This window comes from Suillus fuscotomentosus, assembly GCF_016647785.1.
Source record: "Suillus fuscotomentosus strain FC203 chromosome Unknown F5891scaffold_46, whole genome shotgun sequence".
Lineage (NCBI taxonomy): Eukaryota > Fungi > Basidiomycota > Agaricomycetes > Boletales > Suillaceae > Suillus > Suillus fuscotomentosus.
In genome coordinates this window covers 321,359-342,019 of record NW_024539558.1, presented here as the reverse complement: position 1 = coordinate 342,019, position 20,661 = coordinate 321,359, and the positions used below count along the sequence as shown (strand labels likewise).

The 20,661-nt window shown below is 47.6% G+C and overlaps 7 protein-coding genes across 7 annotated transcripts; 4 read left to right on the top strand and 3 right to left on the bottom strand.

The window, feature by feature from the left end:
* Positions 1-225: 225 nt before the first annotated feature.
* Positions 226-3,431, top strand: F5891DRAFT_1129926 (uncharacterized protein; the record flags this gene model as incomplete). Its single annotated transcript, XM_041364460.1, has 8 exons — positions 226-295; positions 814-938; positions 1,074-1,277; positions 1,336-2,060; positions 2,109-2,485; positions 2,591-2,852; positions 2,904-3,013; positions 3,076-3,431. The coding sequence occupies 8 exons, from the start codon at positions 226-228 to the stop codon at positions 3,429-3,431; spliced, it is 2,229 nt and encodes a 742-aa protein (XP_041223063.1).
* Positions 3,432-4,326: 895 nt separating this feature from the next.
* Positions 4,327-5,983, bottom strand: F5891DRAFT_1048703 (uncharacterized protein). Its single transcript, XM_041362391.1, has 2 exons — positions 5,680-5,983; positions 4,327-5,612 (listed from the first exon to the last, which is right to left on the bottom strand). The coding sequence occupies exons 1-2, from the start codon at positions 5,903-5,905 to the stop codon at positions 4,693-4,695; spliced, it is 1,146 nt and encodes a 381-aa protein (XP_041223062.1). The 5' UTR covers positions 5,906-5,983; the 3' UTR covers positions 4,327-4,692.
* An 88-nt stretch (positions 5,984-6,071) lies between these two features.
* Positions 6,072-6,890, top strand: F5891DRAFT_1048701 (uncharacterized protein). Its single transcript, XM_041362390.1, has 2 exons — positions 6,072-6,252; positions 6,452-6,890. The coding sequence occupies exons 1-2, from the start codon at positions 6,128-6,130 to the stop codon at positions 6,738-6,740; spliced, it is 414 nt and encodes a 137-aa protein (XP_041223061.1). The 5' UTR covers positions 6,072-6,127; the 3' UTR covers positions 6,741-6,890.
* A 1,582-nt stretch (positions 6,891-8,472) lies between these two features.
* On the top strand, positions 8,473-10,645 carry F5891DRAFT_1129924 (phosphoribosyltransferase-like protein; the record flags this gene model as incomplete). The annotated part of the gene is made up of 9 exons (XM_041364459.1): positions 8,473-8,587; positions 8,653-8,877; positions 8,931-9,016; positions 9,070-9,445; positions 9,505-9,728; positions 9,778-9,902; positions 9,958-10,031; positions 10,081-10,180; positions 10,234-10,645. 9 exons carry the CDS (start codon positions 8,473-8,475, stop codon positions 10,643-10,645), a joined length of 1,737 nt encoding a protein of 578 aa, XP_041223060.1.
* Positions 10,646-10,819: 174 nt separating this feature from the next.
* F5891DRAFT_529918 (RNA polymerase II transcription factor SIII subunit A-domain-containing protein) lies at positions 10,820-12,394 on the bottom strand. Its single transcript, XM_041372142.1, has 7 exons — positions 12,190-12,394; positions 12,114-12,134; positions 11,952-12,055; positions 11,877-11,898; positions 11,724-11,824; positions 11,531-11,672; positions 10,820-11,478 (listed from the first exon to the last, which is right to left on the bottom strand). Exons 1-7 carry the CDS (start codon positions 12,248-12,250, stop codon positions 10,994-10,996), a joined length of 936 nt encoding a protein of 311 aa, XP_041223059.1. The 5' UTR covers positions 12,251-12,394; the 3' UTR covers positions 10,820-10,993.
* Positions 12,395-12,913: 519 nt separating this feature from the next.
* On the bottom strand, positions 12,914-15,555 carry F5891DRAFT_1048683 (uncharacterized protein). The gene is made up of 18 exons (XM_041362389.1): positions 15,433-15,555; positions 15,325-15,337; positions 15,064-15,266; positions 14,902-14,983; positions 14,833-14,846; positions 14,676-14,784; positions 14,594-14,611; positions 14,519-14,544; positions 14,436-14,461; positions 14,349-14,386; positions 14,268-14,292; positions 14,201-14,212; positions 14,133-14,148; positions 13,937-14,077; positions 13,823-13,882; positions 13,746-13,773; positions 13,637-13,694; positions 12,914-13,582 (listed from the first exon to the last, which is right to left on the bottom strand). The coding sequence occupies exons 3-18, from the start codon at positions 15,156-15,158 to the stop codon at positions 13,278-13,280; spliced, it is 1,053 nt and encodes a 350-aa protein (XP_041223058.1). The 5' UTR covers positions 15,159-15,266; positions 15,325-15,337; positions 15,433-15,555; the 3' UTR covers positions 12,914-13,277.
* A 2,085-nt stretch (positions 15,556-17,640) lies between these two features.
* Positions 17,641-20,228, top strand: F5891DRAFT_529773 (uncharacterized protein). Its single transcript, XM_041372141.1, has 3 exons — positions 17,641-17,985; positions 18,044-18,799; positions 18,857-20,228. The coding sequence occupies exons 1-3, from the start codon at positions 17,923-17,925 to the stop codon at positions 20,030-20,032; spliced, it is 1,995 nt and encodes a 664-aa protein (XP_041223057.1). The 5' UTR covers positions 17,641-17,922; the 3' UTR covers positions 20,033-20,228.
* The last annotated feature ends 433 nt before the right edge of the window (positions 20,229-20,661 follow it).

Sequence of the window (20,661 nt, the reverse complement as noted above, 5' to 3'; positions counted from 1 at the left end):
TGAAAAGTAAGGTGTGAAAGGTAAGTAAGTAATAGTATGTACTGCTGGCGCTTATATAGCGCGCCTAAGCGCGGTCATGCGGAGCCGAAGCGCTACCGAGTAGGTATGTAAAGATATATATAAGTGAGAATTCATGATAAAAATAAAGGTGGAATGATATGCTAATAAAAGAAATGGAAATATACGCACTAGAGGGCTTGGTGGACAGTGGATGGATGCTTCTGGATGGCTGGCGCTATAGGGCGCGCAAGCGCGGGAACGCGCGCGCGCGTATACATTGCGAAGCGCAGGAATGGTGCGCGCATGGCGCGCATTGCGCGGGAAAGCTGCGCCTCATATAGGAATTGCTGTGGACAGTACACAGAGTGGTGCTGCGAGTTGGTGCTGTATACTCCCTTAGTGGAAACTGCCATATCACGCCATGAGAGGCATGAGTCTCTACACCGCCTCCAGGGTCCTTGGAAGAACAAGATCATCCAATCTTATTTGAGGGAGATTTTTTTGGTACTTACGAGGAAGCTGATCTAGAATGGCCAGATGACCATTCTGGTGACGAAGAAGAGGACCTTTACAACGATGAATGGGAACCTCCTGCACAGGACAATAATGATGAACCAGAACCTCCGGTACCTGACGACGACATACTGGAAAATGAAGGTGCTGAAGCCTTGGAGAACCGAGAAGCTCGTCGGGAGATTGAGCAATGTACCATGGAGCAAGATCATATTGTTATTGTGCCCTATCCGGATGCCCATGCAGGCGTACCAATAACTGGACAGCCTGCTCATGATTCAAATACCACATACGGTATAGATGCTGGCAACTCCAACAATATTTACGCTCCTTTCACCTCCCAGATAGACTGGGACGTTGCTAAGTGGGCAAAGTTATGCAGTCCTAGTTCAACGGCATTTACTGACCTTCTTGCAATTGATGGGGTAGGTGCCAGTGAAGGTTACATCCTTGATTGTTCTGATATCCATATGTAGGTCAGTGAACAGCTCAACCTTTCATTCAAGAATTCAAAAGAGCTTAATAAGATAATCGACAAGGACCTTCCTGGATGACCAAAGTTCAAGCGTGAACAAATCATTGTCGCTGGCGAAGCATTTGACATTTTCTACCGAGATATTGTCGAATGCATCAGATCTTTATATAGTGACCCTGACTTTGCCGATTTTCTCATATTCAAACCGGAGCGTCATTACACTGATGAGGATAAGACGATACGATTATTTCATGATATGCACACTGGTCAGTGGTGGTGGAACACACAGGTAAGCATGGTATCATAAATTCGATGCTTGGCCTACATTATTGACTTTGTAATTCAAGAAAGTGCTCGATCAACAACGTCCGGGTGCCACAATCATCCCTGTCATCATATCGAGCGACAAAACCCAGGTTACCATGTTCCGCAACAAAACTGCATATCCCGTCTACCTTACAATTGGTAACATTCCAAAGGAAATCCGACGAAAGCCATCCCGTCGCGCTCACATTCTCCTAGCGTATTTGCCTACTACCCGCCTTGAGCATATCGCAAATAAAGCCTCAAGGCATCGAGCTGTTGCAAACCTCTACCATGCCTGTATGAGTCGCGTACTGGCTCCCCTAAAGACTGCTGGAGTTGATGGGCTTGTGATGAGTAGTGGCGATGGTGCACGATGTCGTTGTCACCCATTGTTCGCATGCTTCGTTGGTGACTATCCTGAGCAGTTACTTGCTGCTGGAGTGAAGTCGATGGAGTGCCCGAAGTGCGATGTTCCCACAGACGAACTCGAAAGTAATACAGCGCAATGCGATATACGCGATCTTCATGCTGTGTTGGATGCTCTCGCTCTGATCGATGAAGGTGACCTGGCCTTTGTACAAGCATGTCGTGCTGCTGGAATCAAACCAGTTGTCCATCCATTCTGGGAGGACCTGCCCTATACAAACATTTTTCAGGCAATCACGCCTGACGTGCTGCACCAACTATATCAGGGTCTCGTCAAGCATTTGCTTGGATGGTTAGCACAAGCGTGTGGAGCTGCAGAGATCGATGCACAATGCCATCGGTTACCTCCCAACCATCATATCTGACTATTCATGAAGGGTATTACCAGTCTCAGTCGCCTCAGTGGTACTGAACACAGCCAAATATGTCGCTTCCTCCTTGGCATCATTATTGACATCCGGCTTCCCGGAAATCTTGCTTCATCTCGCCTTCTAAAGGCTGTACGCGGTCTCCTCGACTTCCTCTACCTTGCGCAATATCCATGTCATAGCTCTGAAACATTACTTTTACTAGATGAAGCTCGCGCACTCTTTTACGACAACAAGGAGATATTCGTTGACCTTGGAATCCGAAACAACTTCAACCTTCCAAAACTCCATGCAATACGTCATTATACGTCTATGATTCGGATGTTTGGGACAACGGATAACTACAACACCGAGTACACTGAAAGGCTGCATATAGATCTCGCCAAGGATGCCTATCGTGCTACCAATCACAAGCACAAATTCACGCAGATGACACGATGGCTAGAATGAAAGGAGAAGATCATCCGTCACGAGCAGTACATAAAATGGCGCCTTGATAGAGATCGCGCTCCTTATCAACCGCGTCCACCCGACCTACGCCTCGACCGCACCCTAAAAATGACAAAGCATCCAAGCGCCAAAGCTGTCTCAGTTCCAACATTGATATCTGACTATGGCGCAACTTACTTCCAAGAAGCACTTGCTCGGTACATTGCAGAACAACAGAATCCAAATGAGGTTTTCACTCGTCAGCGGCTGGAGAACGTCGCTGCAGGTATCCATTTACCATTCCACTCCGTCCCTGTATATCACAAGATAAAGTGGTTATCGACTGACGCTTGAGGGCATGGCGATCCACTTGTGACGGTGGATAGCATACACACTAAACCCCAACACGCTGCTCTCCAAACGGATGATGTAGTACCAGCACGTTTCGATACTGCACTTATCAACGATGGTACTGGCAGCTCTGTTGGCATCAAAGGTATGGCACTACACTTCACTGGATTCACACTGTTATAGCATCAGTGATAATTTTGTTGCTAGGCTTCCGCATAGGCCAAGTTCGTGTCATTTTCTCAATTCCTGCAACGGCAACACAACTATTGTTCCCTCCAGCAAACCAGCCTCCCAAGCACCTTGCGTATGTCGAATGGTTTACTCCCTTTCCTGCGACACCAGATCCCAGGCACAGCATGTACAAAGTTAGCCGATTCATTCGGTCTGGCGAGAGGGTGGCAAGTATCATTCCTGTTTCAAATATTGCCCGCAGTGTCCATCTTATCCCAAAGTTCGGAGCTATTGTACCTCGACACTGGACAAGTAACAATGTTCTCGAAGAATGTGACACCTTCTTTGTTAACTGCTATATTGATAGACATAGTTTCGTAACTCTCAGATAATGCTATATCGCATTAGCAATATTTTAGAAAGAATAATTGAATTAGTGCTATTCTGTATTACTTGGTATAACTTGTCTAACTTTTGAGAAATTTGTTACACTTAGTCTAGGTTTGTATCGGAGGGTTTTCCTGATGAACGTTGCAGGACGAGGAACAGGCATCCCAGAAGAGCATGTTCAATCATCCAGATGAAGTGTTGCATATCACTCGACCTGTTCAGGCTGTCATGGTCAGTGCTTGCACCACTGTTAACAGAATAGGACTGATAATTTGCTTTAGCCGTGGCGGCCGATTGAGATGAATTATCTCTCTTCAGCATGATTCGGATCGATTGCGTGGACCGTTGTTTCCATATCTTGCGAGATGAGTGGGGCCGGCTAATGACTCGAACTTCTTGGTAATGTCCACTCCCATTCTTGCCGCGACTATTTCTTAGTGCGCCCACAATCAACGTTGGCGTGATCAACTTAAGCAGACTAGTCTATCAAATTTGTAAAATGATATCTCCACAGCGCGGCGCGGGCGCTCCAACCTTATAAATAATTGCGAATTGATGAGGTCGGACCTCGAACACATACTGAGGTCGGTACGAACGAACGCACCAGGAACCCGGATATTCATACATGCGACGATCAGAGACATAGCCAGGAAGTCCGACATTTGACCGCATCTCATGAATACAAGCATACAAGATGCGTCTTATCTCGAGCACTAGTACTGCTAGCGTACACCGCCCGTATATAGCCTTCCTGATCCGATTTTTTTTGGAAAGATGGAGACAAAAAGAGGTCCCAAGCACCGGCCAGCTATCAATTGTCCACGGAAAGATGGCTTTATTAAATTTCGGTGTCCGATGACCGGATTTACGTACCTTTCCATCGTTCCATCGTATCAATGATGAACGTTCTGAATATCTCTCCGTTGCATCGAAGCCATGTTGTCTATGAACCAGTGCGTACAGTTGATGATCATCAGATAGACTGTGATTGTGGCAACTAGAGAAATAACTAGGCGCTAAATTTTATTTATATTCAAGCAGTACATCTGGTATACAATGTATCCATGAAATCCTGGGCAATAATAGCGGCATCGTGCAGAACGCTGAGGTACGTAGGGAATACTGTGAGTAAACAGGCGGTATAAATACGAGCAGAACACCAAAAAAATACGAGCGCAGGATATAGCATGTCAACAATCATAGACAAGGGCCAAACAAACGTGTATTGACAGCAAGCGCGCCTGCTCCTTCAGATTCCCAAAACTACTTCCGCGTGGGGAATCCATCATCATATTCGACTTGCTGATCGACTGTGATTTGTACGCCCAACCCAGTGCGCGCACGGGGGATACCACTATCAACATCCTCTCCAATGATTGGAAGTACAGCCTTGGTTTCCTCGCGAGGGGTGACACTGCTTTTGTCAGCATCCCATTCTCCTCCCTCTTTACGAGCGGCCACGGCCACGGTGGCATCACGCATATCACCGAGTGTGAAAGTGTGGTTAACCCCTCTTGGTCTATTCCCTGAGCCAGATAGCGAGTGGGTATTGGCTCCCGATGAGGAAGCAGCGTGGGAAGAAATAGAGAAGGTGCCTCCGTTGGTAAGGTCCCCTCTAACAGATAGGATGATACGCATAGACATTGTTGTTGTCAGCACAGCCGCCATGCTAGTGACAATCGTCTTGATGGGGTCGGTTGGACCCGTGGGTGTCATGATGAAGTAGAAGAAGACGTTGATGAGGTTTACAAGGAGAATGGCACCGTACAGGTTCAAGCCATCACGAAGCATGAGACGCCAGTAAGATACACGCCTGGTTTCGAGCGTTCTAATACTGCGTAGAGAAGCGAGGACGAAGCTGGTAGCGTAGAGCAGGGTTGGAGCTAGCCAGTAAATTCCAACCCAGCTTGCGTTATTCAAGGGCCCAGCGATGCATCCCTGGCCATCTTCAAGATGGACAGAGCGGTAGAAACCGCAGCAAAGGGCAGTGACGACAATCTGCACAGCATATAATCCCCACATAGTTGCGCGAACATTTGGGACGTGGTCATAGATAGCCGATATGCGCATGACATGTACAGCGGATGCAACAGCCATGAGAACTGCCGTACAAATTGGCTCGTAAGGCCAGAAGGCGACGCAGTCCGTGTCTTGTATGACTGTCGTACTAAAGAACATTACACCTGTAACCGCGTTTCAGGTTAACGCCCGAGGTCTCACGATAAGACGGGCTTAGAGAGGGAAATGCACCTGTTACAACGAAATCCGCTAGGACCCAAAATTGCATGAAGTAATACATGAACTTCAGAGCTGGCCATTTTGGCAGACGTCCCAGCCTGTAGGACCTGGGAGTGAGAACGAGGGCATCCCAGGCCAAGACAGTGAGCGTGCAGACGAAGAAATACTTTTGAGCCGACAGATGAGGCGGAAGATCCAATGAAGGAGGGAGGGTCGGGGTTGTCGTGTTCGTCGACATGGTAGATGGGAAGAAGGAAAGGCAATGAGCGCTAGATCTACATGGCTCAATAGCAGCGATTTTATTCGCATAGGGAGGCAGTTCCATCAGTTACTCATTATATAAGCAGAATCTTGATCCCAAGATTTCGGTGCACAGGGTCCTCCCACGGTAATTTATAAAGTGGCCGTAAGTGACGGTAACGAACCTTACCGTTCCATCCGACGAGCTCGCATAATCTTAATGTCTTCTTCACCGTCGCTGTCATCCTCGACGCCTACCCTTACTAGCTCAATTGATCAGTCGACTAGTCAAACCTCCAGCACGGGAGGTAACCAACCGCCATCTACATCAACCACGCTATATCTGTATGTGTTGCCAGATCCCACATAAGCGTCATAGGCTAACACAGGCTCCATCATCCCATGCACTGCTTTCCGAACGTTTCATCCCGCATTCGCAAAACGTTCCTCTCCCCTTCTTCGTTTTGATCTCCTTATTTTCATATATTTCTCCGATACGTTACGTGCGGGTCCTTGTAACAATATCGATGAACTCTACAACCAGCTTCACGTTCCTCGCCACCCTTTTCGTCCTCCTGCTCATCTCCGCCTCTATTATATTCCGTTCCTTCCTCGTGCGCCGTCGCTTTCGTCGGCGTGTTGAAGACGCTTTGGCACAAGGAATATATATTGACCTACAGCCCACAGCACTCGGTCTTACTTCACGGTACATCGGAGAGAAACCCAGCGTGCATGAAGCGTGGGTTGAACAGGATGTCTCACGGGATAAATCCCAGTGGCAAGCCATCATGGTCTGTTTGAAGCCATGTAGTCATTTGGCAGGACTTGGCTGATACTTTCCCTCAACAGCCTGTGGCGGTTCGTCTAACACACAGGGTCGAACCTACTGCGGAACCACAATTACCTCATGAATCCATACAGCAACAGCGACCCTCATTCCTCGCGCGCTTCAAGCGACGTTCCACATCTCCTGACCCACATCCAGCCACAATTCCTCGACACTCTGCTTCCTCAGATGACTCCGCCTCCGTCTGTGTCCTGATCTCCATGCCTGACCCTTTCTCCCCAATGCGCTTTAAGCACTCATCGGAAGAGTCGGCCACGTCGCAACTAAGTGACGGTAAAGATCCGAACCTGGGCGTAACCACAGGGAGGATCAACGATGAGGAAGGCGTCCCAAACGTTGTTTTTGGGGTGGCCGAACTTCCTGTGCTTGGTGGCTGGACAGAAGCAACAACGATAGCGTAATATTTTCGGTTATACACTTCCCTGGTATGACAGACACGAATAGGGCGGTAATATGATATATCGATCAATGTGGACCTGTTTAACTAATCTTGACCCTATATCAAGTACTGTATTCTTGTTTTGTAACACTTACTACCACTTACCCACACCATGATACTCACCATCCTAGTATGCATGTAGTATAGTTAGGTAGGAACGACGCTGCAGGAATGTCTCGACTAACCCTTGCGGTTTCGCTAAGACATAATGTCAACGCTATGAAGGCATCCGTACCTGTTGCAACCTGGTGTGTCGCATAACCCTGTCACTTGAGTACTGTGCCTTTGTACATAGAAGCCTTGTACCTCGAGCGTACCGATGCCATCATTACACGGCCTCAGATCGTGTACGGCATTGAATATTATTTTGATTGGCCATATCATGATATCTACCCAGTGAAGATTGTTGCCAGACCTACTACAACTCTAATTGTCATCCATCCATCCATCCATGCCAAGGCGTCCAACTCGCACCGCCATCTGGCATCATATCAGCCAGATCCCTCGAACTCCGAGTCTCACACTGCTCGAACCCTCCGGTTATCTATCATGATAAGTTGTTGGTAGTATCATGACCCAGCGTGACCCCTGATATCGGTTAATCTTTAAATTAAGAAGGTGGCGAATCGTTCTCGCGCTGGTCCTGTGTCTTCCAAGGTTGATTTGTTCCATGCAGTGTGGAGTCTATCGCCGCCCCAATGATTCGGGGTACCTGCTAGTGTGATCAAGTAAAAATAGAACTTGAGAGAATCGTTGTCTTTCTTCTCGATGAGAAAAAGATATAGATGAAACAAAAGTACTTAGCTCGAAGTGTACCTTTTGGTGTGCCGATGAGACAAGGTGAGATGTGTCGCACAAAGATCAGTACTGATGCAGATGGGCCAGAACTTTCAGTCCTCTACAGGATGGGACCGATGGCCCGATGCTTGAGTGGGAAATGATGCAGGTAGGCATATTTCATGTAACCGCAATTTCAACTTATCCCCTCGAGGCAGGCTGATTCCGCCGTTAAGGCTGAAGGAACACAGTTTCCTTCATCATGGATCGGAGTCTTGGACATATCCAAGGATGCCGTTGGTTGTGTAGAAAATTTAGAAAATGCCGAGAGACCTTGAAGATGAGCGCTAGCTGTGGGCTAGACCACCACGTGTGATCGATACTACGCTGGATAGAGGCAGGACATATCACATGGGCAACATGAACACCTGAGCCTTGTAACTGTGGCTCCAAGGCCGTTGTCAGACTGAGGACATGGAGTCAATACAAACTTTGAAATGCAATGACCAAGTTGCACGTGCACCGGGTCGTCGCGAACAATCTTTTTTCTTCTTGTAGCAATCTCCAAGCTCGTTGTCTTCCTACTCTCTCTTCCTCCACCCGGACCGCGTCCGCGAGTGAGTTTCGTTTCTTGATCGTGCTGAATTTCGATGCTAGACCCTCTGACAGGTCTCCGATTTAGTGTGTGGTATTCTAGGGTTACTGCTCCACGATCCATCGGTTGATGCAGCCCCAGAGATTTCTGAAGGTCTCTCCTTGCTGCAGCACAGAGGACAGGATGCCTGTGGCATCGTAACATGTGGACCTAAGGGCCGATTCTTCCAGTGCAAAGCCAACGGCATGGTCCGAGATGTCTTAGATGAGAAAGCTATCGCAAAATTGATCGGAGGTATGGGTGTTGGCCATGGTAAGCCTTCCCAGTTATGCGATCCTGTCAACGATTATCATAACACACTGTAGTTCGTTATCCGACTGCTGGTAGCTCGGACCACGCCGAAGCACAACCGTTCTACGTCAATTCACCATATGGTATTGTATTCGCCCACGTGAGTCTGTCTTTTAGGGTTCTTCCTTAGAGTCGACTGAAGGTGATGCTTAGAACGGAAACCTCATAGACAGCCCATCACTCTTGCAATATATGGACGCCACCGCACATAGACATATAAACACTTCATCTGATTCCGAACTTTTGCTCAACCTTTTCGCCGACAATCTTCAGAAGACAGGCAAATTTCGTATCAACGAGGATGATATTTTCACTGCTATAGGAGGTCTTATGAGGCAGTGCACGGGAGCATATGCGTGTGTTGCAATGCTCGCTGGCTTCGGGGTTATTGCATTCAGAGATCCAAACGGCATAAGACCAGTCGGGATGGCTTCCAGGAAAACTGACACTGGAAGAGACTACCTCTTTGCAAGCGAGAGCATCGTCGCTGATGCTTTGGGCTTTAGTGGATGGGAGGATGTGAAGCCCGGTAAGTACTTGTTCCCATCGTCAGCTGCAGCTATTGATGGGTTATATTGGCGGTACTAGGCGAAGCAGTGATCATCACTCGGTCAGGGGTTTCCAGGAAACAAGTTGGAGCTCATGCGACCTTTGCACCAGATATTTTTGAATTTGTCTACTTCGCTCGCCCTGATTCTGTGCTTGACGGCATCAGCGTTTACCGCAGCCGAATGGCTATGGGCGACGCACTTGCTGTTGAAGTTGACAAGGTTTTGAAGGAACGTGGCATCACAGTGGATGTCGTCATCCCAGTCAGTCGTCTCCGCTGTCTACGATTGTTTGGTCTAAGATGTTTTGCAGGTTCCTGATACATCTCGTGTTGCAGCTTTGAATCTCGCTCAGAAGCTCAAGTTGCCTTATCGAGAGGGCTTCATTAAGAATCGCTATGTCGGCAGGACATTCATTATGCCAGGTCAACAAATGAGGTAATACGCATGGGTTACCATAAACACGGATGAGTGATGCCGAGACTTTTTACAGACGGAAGAATGTCAGGAGAAAATTAAACGCAATGGCCCTGGAGTTTTCTGGGAAGAACGTTCTCCTTGTTGATGGTAAGATTTAGAACAGCTGGACCCTAACATCTCGTAACACATGTTCTAGATTCCATCGTTCGCGGCACCACCTCAGAAGAGATCATTCAGATGGCAAAGGATGTCGGCGCAAAAAAGGTCATCGTCGCAAGCTGTGCCCCTCCTATACGGTAACTCCCACCAATACCAATAAACCTTTGCCAGATGGCTGACAAAAATTCAGGCACTCGAATGTCTATGGTATCGATATGCCTTCAAGGACAGAGCTTGTTGCATATGGACGCAACACTGAAGAGATAGCCTCGGCTATTGGGGCAGATCTTGTTGTGTTCCAGACTCTTCCCGACCTCATCGCATCTGTGCGACAATTCAACCCATCTATTTCGACGTTCGATTGCTCCGTATTCACAGGAGAGTATGTCACCGGTGGTGTCAGTGAAGAGTATTTGCACCGATTGGAGTCGCTTCGTGCGGATAACGTTAAGAACAAGGTGGCCGTGAACTCACGGGAAGGCCAAAGTGAGGGCAGTAGGGCCAATGGACTTCACAATCGGGTGAACATAGTGGCATCTGGTGCTCCAGTCAACGGCGCGGACGACACAGTTGGATTACACAACACCTGGAATATCAGTTGACAGTCACCTAGTTACTTTTCTTCCGTAAACATCGAGTAGACTACAATAGTTTCTTGATATTTCCTGTCTCATAGATAGATAGATAGGTTCGGTCGCCTAGAGAGAACTCGAGGAGAGCATTTCTGCGTAGGGAGCGGGGTTGAAGGGATGTACGTCTAACAGATGGTAATGTCAACAGTATTATGGTCAATAGGAATAGAGAGGAAAGCAATTGCACTAGGCATACACTACTGAGACAGTCGTACAATCGATGTATAATAGATGATGACCCTAAGAAATAAAATGCAAGTGCGAAATGGAATCTATGAGTAGAACGTGTGCAGTGGAACGAATAGTTCAATTTGAAGGTTATCGGGTCGGCACGATACGTGCATTACCGGCCTGTCCTGGAAGTTGGGAAAGGGTGCGGTGCTTCGGCATGAATAGAGAAGCCATGGGATCCTTCTTGTTTATTGAAGGCTTAATCGGCCGCTGTTCCCCCGTAGATGGTGGCTGTACTATCGGTGAAGGTTTCGATGAGCGAGCAAAAGAAGGAGAAGCAGCCAAATTTGGAGGAGTAGCAGGGGTTAAGACCAACGGCGTAGTAGGTCGGCCAGATGACTGAAGCAGTGCGGGTGGGATAGACGGTCGTTTGTAGGTGACTGTCTTGACGGTGACCATATTCTTGGTTGGCTCGGAAGGTCTGGGTACTGCGGGCTTTATACTGGGTGAGCTGTGCAGTGTGCGCTGTCGCTTAGGAGGAATGACACGGGCAGAGTACATGGAGCTACGGAATTTAGTGGCGTCATTCTTGGTCTTCTGGAAGAGTGTCTTGGGCTGACTCGGCGCTCCCCCTTGATACAAAGCAATTAACCACTGGGAGGAGTTCAAAAAAAGGAAACATACACCCTCGAGCACGTTTTGGGGGAGGTAGGCGATCGGTAATCTTGACCTCACGTTCCTTCTTTCGTTCTTCTGCTTCCATGCGTTGACTGCGGAGCCGAGAACCCGCTAGTTCAAGCCGTTCGGCCTCTGCCTCTCGTAATAACTATTCCAATCTTTGTGAAGAAAGTATCCAGAAATTGAAGAAGAGGCTTACGAAAAATTGCTCGCGCCAGGATTCGGGAGCCTCGGAGCCTTCTTGAAAATACTGTTCGGCTAAGAGGGGAAACGTCTTCCAACATAATCGTTGCCATATTTCTTTTGTGGTGTTAGAGAGCAGTGGAGAGATCGTTGAATCCATTGAACGTACCAGAGGTATCATTCTCAAGATACTGCAGGAGGTGGATCAGGAATGAACGCAGGATAAGCAGGAGATGGGACGAACGGGTGATGATTGTTCCAGACGAAGAAGGGTATCTGCAGAGCAACATTCCAACACCGGCTTAATCACATCATACCGTATAGCTTCGTCTCCCAAACTGCTTATGGCTGCACGAATGACCTGCATTAGTCTCGGACGATATTGGTTGACATCTTCGGCACGCACAATCGGTGTATGTAGAGAGAACTGTACAAGACGATCACTTCAGCATACGGCCGCACATGATCGATAGACAACTCACCACGTTGACAATAGGTAACCAGCGTGGGCAAACGGCGAGACTGGCCCTCAGCTTCGGACATTATTAGGGAAGAAATGTAGCTCGAGATGTTACTCGCTACACAGATAACGAAGGGAATGCAGACAGTATGTATTTAAGCGAGTGGATTGGTCGAGTTCAGCCTTAAAGCTTGTCCGTCGCTTCATATTAATACGTACTGCCTCAGGCCCACGCCTGTGGCGCTGTGGGTTGTTACAGCCTTTTGGAGATTACCCGGTTTGGAAAGCCCCTTACTCAATTGTGACAGGGACAATAGACATGTCCACTATTAACCTTGTGGACGAAGGGAGATCGAGTATCCACATTAGGGTGGTCCTCGTCGCGTGTCCAAGTCGTTGTGGTGCACGAAGCTCAAGCTGGCAGTCTGTACATACGAGGCACTGAGTAAAAGCTAGCACGATCAGAAAACTACTACAAAGAGCCAGTCAGCATGTGAACCGGTATGCAGTGATTTTTTGTTTTGTTTTGGATCTGAAACGAATATAGCATCATTAACTCTGACCACGAAAACGGAAACACACGACGAGGTTGCTCAAACACTGCTGGGCGTTCAAACGTTCAACTCTTAATATCAATGTTTGAAACAATCCAGGCTGGTACCGACGATGTCTGCCTCCAAATTCAGGTCAATCAATCATGATAGCAATGATGGCATTCAAGTCCGGTCTGATATTTCATGTTCTCGCAGGAGTCCTGAGGGCCTGAAGCATTTCTCGACCACACACTCCTGGTCGGACAATACATTCTAATCTACAGGACCCCCGGTGCCCTTTCGCATCTCCCCTTTGCAATCCTTATGAACACTTCTTCAGGCTAATGATGAATGATTGCCTCACAAAAAGGGCATCGACAAGAATGACCATGATAAGTGGAATATGAACAGAATACGACATCTCCCTTCCGCATGTATGCCTATACGATGATTCCGAAGTTCCCAGCTCGATCCCAACGTCGTCCTGCCCAAAGGAGCGAGGATTTTGGGATTCTGTCTCATGACCAGATGGACAAATAATTCATTTACATGTCTATGAAAGACTCCTTCTGCACCGTCACCAAAATAGACCGGTGTGACTGGAGCGTGTCATTAGTTCCTCATATGGCACTATAGTAACATAACTACTGACCATGGCAGTTCTCAAGGGCCGAGTGGGAGGCGCCACTTCAACTTCGGGATGAGCGAGCATGCTCCTCCGAAATGTTGGAAATTTCTCCTGCGACAGATCGTCCAGCCCGGGATTGGAATAATTGGAGTCTCTCTGGGGCTCACGAAGTGCGAAAGAATTGATGCGACTTGCGTTGGATGATTGCGTGTAGTATCCCATATTCAGAAGTGCGATGTACGAGTTGACGTAGACTTGAGACGAATCTATTGGTCAGCACGATCCTCGGAGAATGCATTGTTTCGTACGTTTAGCTACTAAAAATTGAAGGCTGAAAAAGATGGAGCTGTATGGGATCACTGCGCACTGTAGGTGACCTGAGAGCCGAGATGGAGGGTACAACGATTGGAACCTTACTATGATTATAGATGTCAACGCACATATACTGGATAAAAGATAAGTCAAGGTATGGGATGAGCTGGAAGAATCGTTACCTCGTCAGACAACCACTATTGATGGTATAAAAAATCAGCTTTGTGATCAAGCAATCCGTGCTAAAATAATCTGGTAGAATATCAGATCCTTAGAATAAACAGAGTACTCCTTACTTAGAGAACCCAGTGCGGGAGCTAGCGAGGAGATACCATAGCGATGATGTAATGAGCACATCGAGGAAAGTAGCTACGCCGAAAGCCGTGAAAACGGTCCACCTGGTCAAAAACATTCCATTCGAAATATCGTGATCATATCTGTCCACCATTAACACTTCACTTCACTGTGTTAAGAATAACTATGTCTACTCACGTTACCCAAATCAGAACTGATCGGGTTAAATAAGCCAACGCCAAGAATAAGTACCGTGGAACACTCACAGCTGGCAACACCTGAAGTATTTTTCAAATTTAAAAGAGGGCATTCCCTTTGACAGATCGAGCTTACCTGAACCTAGAACGATGACTATGCCCTAAACGACAAATTGAGATGACAAGACTAGAATGCGACTTCCGATGGCAAACGCACTGGTATTATGCGGAAAACTCTTGCACGATCTCTGCCAACTAGATTCGCCGCATCAGTCGTGTCAAACGCATTGTAGCGAAGAAATACCTATCCATATGCGGTGACCATACAGTCTATGAATCAAGAATGACTTAGTAGAATGTTACATGCACAATGCGCATCAAATTCACATATGTATCACACAGACGATGAGAATCTGCGGGTGCATGTCTGAGACGGATCATAGAGCTTATGAAATGATTTACGCTGAACACAATCTGAAGCTGCACAAATGCAATCAACACTATGATAGCAGGAGTTGCACTAAAGCCCCAAGTAAGGACTCACTCTAAAACTCCATACAACTTCTTTGAGCGTATAGGGATTTGCGAGTTTGGTGACCAAATAAAAGTAGACGCAATGGACGACCAACGTCGTTTGCGTAGCATCGAGTATCCTAAACCATCTTGACGTACTTGCCAATACAACTCAAAGGGACACCTACCAAAGAAACAAGACCTGATATAGCGTCAATGACAGAACAGAACAGAACAGAAGACACACCCAGACGTACGATGAGCCTATAAAATTTTGTCCATCTACCAGCATGCGTCCGAAAGTAGACAAAAGCTTGAATGCTAGTCAGACCAAACAGCCTGATCCGTGAGGTATGGTACGACAACGGGAAGTGTTCAGCCTTATCTGCGTAGTGAGCAAGCAAACAATTTTTACTAACGATGCTGTGAGGATAGACCCAATAAAAAATGCTGCGTAAATGCCCCTGAGGTCAGGACGGATCGGTTGCGGTGGGACATGCGTTGAGGAGGACATTCATGAATATCGCTGGCTGAATCAACTCCGACAGCAACTGTATATATTCCACGCGCACAAAGCGAGTAACACTTTGCTATCTGCAATGTGATGGTTCTCAGGCTGGTGCTGGCAGTTCACGATACATTCGTTGGAACACGTAAAGAACACGCAGAATGAAACAGACCGAGTTATCAGGACTATCGATTTATCCGATCGGATCGCCAGCGTACATGCCAAGAACAATATCAGAGACAGAACTTTCGAACATTAACTGTCCAAATCATGACCTTACCTTCAAATAATGGTTTGACCAATACTTAGCGACCGGTCTATCCAGACACTTGCCATGTAGCAGCGTTATGCGGTATGCGATCTTGGCAGCGAAGTCGTACCTTGATGCCTCAGACCATGTACCTCTTGGCCGACATCTGCATTGGGTGTTGTGCCGTGTATAACTGAAGTCGTGGGGTGCTTCCGGCACTTACGAAGTGCTACCATGCAACAGCAGAAACCTTATTTGACATGCCTAATAGGAACCATGGCTTACGATATTTGTTCGCTGAAATCCCGCATATGCAAATCAGCGTAGTATAAAGGTACAATTGTCCGGATAAACAAACCCACGTTTTTCACCTTTAATGTATCACCAAGGAACTGGGAGCAGGAGCATGCAGCGAAGAGATTATCGCCTGCATTTGTCAAGAGAACAAGCGTTAGCATACCTATGGTTAGGGTCACATAAAAACAGTAATCACATCCAGGTGGCCTCCAGACTACTGCACCTCCACCGTCAAAGATCATGGACGGCATCCACAATGCGACTTGTTTGCATCATTATGATATTCAAGTAAGTACCTGACGCTGTTGCGTGAGGGCGTGCGATCAGACTCATAGAACGTGGGAGGACATACACAGTCGCGACCAATTCAGAGACGAGAAGTGGCAACTCCCAAATTCAGACTTGATGACGACCTTCCTGCTGGCAAGATAAGGGTCCAAGTGACGAAATTGAACGCAAGGCCGCCTTGTCAGACGTGACAAACTTTCCGCAATTCCGATCTAATTAAATGCCCACCTAATGAGACGAAGTGGTGAGCGTCGCAGGATAAGTCAAAATGTGCAGCAGGTATTACGCGGGAAGTTCCGTAGGGTTGATAAAGGAACAACGTAGGATGACATAGAATGATAGAATGTCCTGCCCAACATAAACTAGTCAAATCAACAGGGAACTCCGCACCTCATGGCCTAGCGAATAACAGCAGTGACATGGACGAGCATCATTCGAAACGCGTTTTTAGTCAAGTCCAGATATATCATGTCCTGTGTGGAGCATCCTGCACGAACATTTCGAGTGCTGTCACAGCAGATGATTTGTATTCACTTGAATGAATAATGGAGCCGAGAATTCAAGGAGCTCTGTAGGTAGATTCTAGTTGACAGCGCATCCATTCATACTTCCTACGATCAATCCTAGAGTGAATCCCAGAGTGACGGAGCAGACGGAGGGTCCAGCAGGCATGCCAGCAATAGAACCTGGATATGACGATGTTTTTACAACAGATCGACTTGCAGATGGATAAAGCATCCGCTCCGAGTCAATAAGCCTTCTACAGGGTGTAGAACTCTAGGCGAGACGCAGTTAGCGTAACTGCGACTTCAACGATAGTTTAGCTAATGGACTGATGGACAGTCTGGCAAGACTCCGGGGGTATTGTTTAGCCGTTCGGCTCAATTCGGTCGGAGACTTGATTCATAGCTGGCACATTGCGCTCACCTTCGTGAGGGCTACATTGTCAACCTCGATGCTGTCAGCCACAAGGTGACAAGTTGACCACGTTATGTCGCGACGGCAGCGGGTGATAGGCACAAAAGACACGGGGGAGGGAAGAGGAACGTTGAGAAGAAGGTCTGTGTGCAGTAAGTGTACAGAGTCAGCTGGTATCCATCAGTGATGGAAGAGTTGATGGGACATACTAATTACTATTAGAAGGGTCAAACTCAACTATAATCTCTTCGGTTGGTTGTGTTGGTCCATGTGGGAAAATGACAATTTGTAATGATGAATCATCTACGACGGTCGGTCATGTGTTATCATTTTCTCGTCCTCGGGGGGGATCCGGGGATCTAACGCGGTCATGCTGCCTTGGTAGATATTGACGCGCCTTGTAGCTCAAGTCGAATCTCGTCCGCGTTGTGGTCTTTCACGTGCATAGTTTGGGACCTGATGCGATAGATCATTAAAGTCGTATTAGACTGGTCTTCAAAATCTCCACATGGTCTCATGGGTATTTTTATTAGTCGAGGTCTTCATCTGATATCGATTAACCCTTTTCGGCCAGAAGTTCGAATCGACGTTCGCAACGAGTCACGACACGGTACCAACAACGTCTTCTTCAACTTCTTCACCTGCTCAACCGGGTTTTCCCATAATTTTAGCTCTAAGGCTGATGTCGCTCCCCGCTAGGAGGACCTAGGCATCATATTCACATAAGCTATATGAGCAGCCAGCTCTCAAGCTGCTTCAACCTTTGCTGCAGTGTCGACTCGAAGAAACCGTGATGTCCGAGATGGTGCTCTTTACGTGATCCGCCATCCAGAGCATTCGATCCAAGTTGAAAGCGCTAACCGGGTCGAAAGTCGGCAACGCCTGGACCTGATCAGTCAGGCTAATGTCCAATTACCGGTTATCACCGTCATGCACGTGTATGTCATTTAAGTCCATCGGCAGTCACCAATCATTGCCTGCTTTTGCCCTCTGTTTTTTCGCTCATATCTATGATCCATGCAACAGCAGGAAAGGCCCCCAACGTCAAACCTCTCCTTGAAGAGCCTCCTAACATTTCCTGTGCGTCAAACACGTACTTGAGTAGAAGCAATACCTCACAACTTGGTTATCTATCTAGTACCGAATCTGCAACCCACCCCCATCTGTCGGCAAAGTACGGTCGTGTGGGGTGACACCATTCCCGGAAGTTCATCTTGACGATGTACTCGAACGCAAGCATCTTCCGCCTCTTGGTCTCAAGGATTTCGAAGAATATCTTCTCTATGTCGAGCAATCATCAGAAAATCTCTACTTTTTGCTATGGCTGAAGGAGTATACCACCCGTTACCACATCTGGTCACAGCGTACCAAAGCCACGAGTGCTCCAACTCCTCCTGATACTTCAACACGACAAGCCTTTCTCCCTTCATCGTCGTCAGACCCCTCGCTTGCCCTTTTTTATGCAAAAGCAAAACAGACCTTCTTCACCCCTGGCGCCGAGTACGAACTCGATGTCCCTTCAGATATCCTTGCTCCATTTCATTATTCATCTCAAAACTCTGCATTTTCCACCAGAGTTCGCGGGACAGCCATTTCAAACCCACCAAGCCCCCACCCAGATCCTACAGTGTTCACAGAGGTGGCATTAGAGACGCGCGCTATGCTTAAAGAGTCCCTTTCGCGCTTTGTTCGTGCAGCTTCTACCAATGTTGGCTCACGCAGAGCAGCTTGCGGCATTGCTGCCGGGATGATATGTTTATGTATTGCTGGAATATTACCTCTTGTACTGACGTCTGGTGGCTGGGTGGGTGCTCCTCATGGACGGTGGTGGAGGTTATCAGCATTCCCGGGCATATGGCTTGGTTTGGCATTGTTGTTCTCTAGTTTCAACGGAGTGAGTGAATCCCCTCCCTCCAAGGAGTCGTGCGTGAGGTAACTCCCCTGTTTATAGGTTTGTCTCATGGTGTATGTCTTTGGCGACCTGAGACAACTTCGAAAATTTGAGCTCGCTAGGCCAGCTATTTCTAGGCCGCTACCTTCCCCTGCCCCTGCGGTCACATCAATATCAGCGCCGTTACCTCACCCGCCAGCGCCTATCGAGAGGCCTACCATCGTAGTATCCAGGCACCACGACAGGCAGTACAATCCAGAATTCTGCTCCTCTAGGTCCTTCCAATCCGCACCATACTCCCTTTCTGCTGAAGGACGCTCATTTTCGCAAGCCTCGGAGTCGTATTCTGACACCGAACTATCCAGATCTTCAGAAGACGAAAATTCTTCTTCTTCATCCGAGTCGCCAGAGATTGAAATTTCTCCTGCTTACTTCGATGACGTGCCTGCACCTGAGGGTCCAGCGACAGCCACAGGCTTGTATCGATCTCATTACCGTTCTGCGCAACCATCATCTATCGCGTTCCCTTCCATGGCACATACTCGACAACGCCCAAACCCTGTTACATTTCTCTCACCTCTTGAATGTCACGTTTCCAGCGGGAATGCCGTGCACAGTTCAGCTGTCAAGCCACATACCCTAGATGATTCTAGTTCCTTCGGTCCCAGCGCGGCGTTCATTCGTCATGAGGTAGACCTCGATGCGGAAGACGATCTAAAAGAGCGCGTCTACACAGGACTAGACTCGAAGGAGTGTTTTGACTTCGATCTTCTTCCAAAGTCTGTCAAAGGAAATGCGATCCATGCGGATAACATTCGTCTCCCGAGCAATGCTTCCCCACCTGTCACTGTCACCGTCGCGGGACATACTCCAACACTATCTCTCGAAGCTGGAAATATCACTCCTTCAAACAATCTCCTCAGTTCTACCATCGCGCGCCAGCAGTATAAATGCAAGCGCACATACGCACCTCCATTATCACTCGTTTCACAAACTTCTTCAATTCAATCACCCAACTCGTACACGCCATCGCCGACGCCGAGCTCTAATCGCTCTCCCATTATCTCCTTCATGGTTCCTTCTTTCACTGCGGGCGTTCCTGCTTTCAAGGCACCGATGACGCGTGTGCGGTCGCCCGTGGTAATCCGAGCTCAATGGGAAATTGTTATTCGCTCCGCTGTCTTCGGATTGATTTGCGCTGTAACATGCGTCGCCGTTTTTATCGCTGTTCCGTGACATTTCGTGCGCTGTGGAGTCATAGCCAGGAACGTTGCCTTTGGTGATTTGATCAGTGCCTTGTGCTTTATTTTGTGGCTTTTCATCTTTTGCATGATCGTGTTTCCTGAACGGCCCGTCACTGACTCACTTGTCTCGTTCTCCTTATCGCATTTTCCGACGCTCCTTTCCCATGCTTGCCGTCCTCAATTTTATTGCTGCTGATTAATCTCACTGAAAATACCTGTATGCATTTGAGATATCCTTGTTGTATTCTGATACTTGTTCTTGACCTACGAGTTGCCTGCGATGAAGGGTAGTCGTGCCCAAAAATTACATAGCAGTCTCAGAAGGGATCTGTGGTGGTGCGATAGACGAATTGATCCTATGCAAACCATATAGGCGAATGAAGTTATTCTCCCTTTCTATGCGGTAGACACGATCTTGAGCTGCTCATGTTTGTTTGTGACGATACGTGACGACTTAATTGTACATGTGCATTCAGGGACCCATCTGCAGATGTTTTTGGTTTTTCATTATACTATGTCTTAGAACATGCGTACTACACAGTCAAGAAGCCGAATAACAGGAATATGGAATGAAATGCCGGGTGTTCAACTGGTGTATCAGCGAGGTGAATGATTAATCGA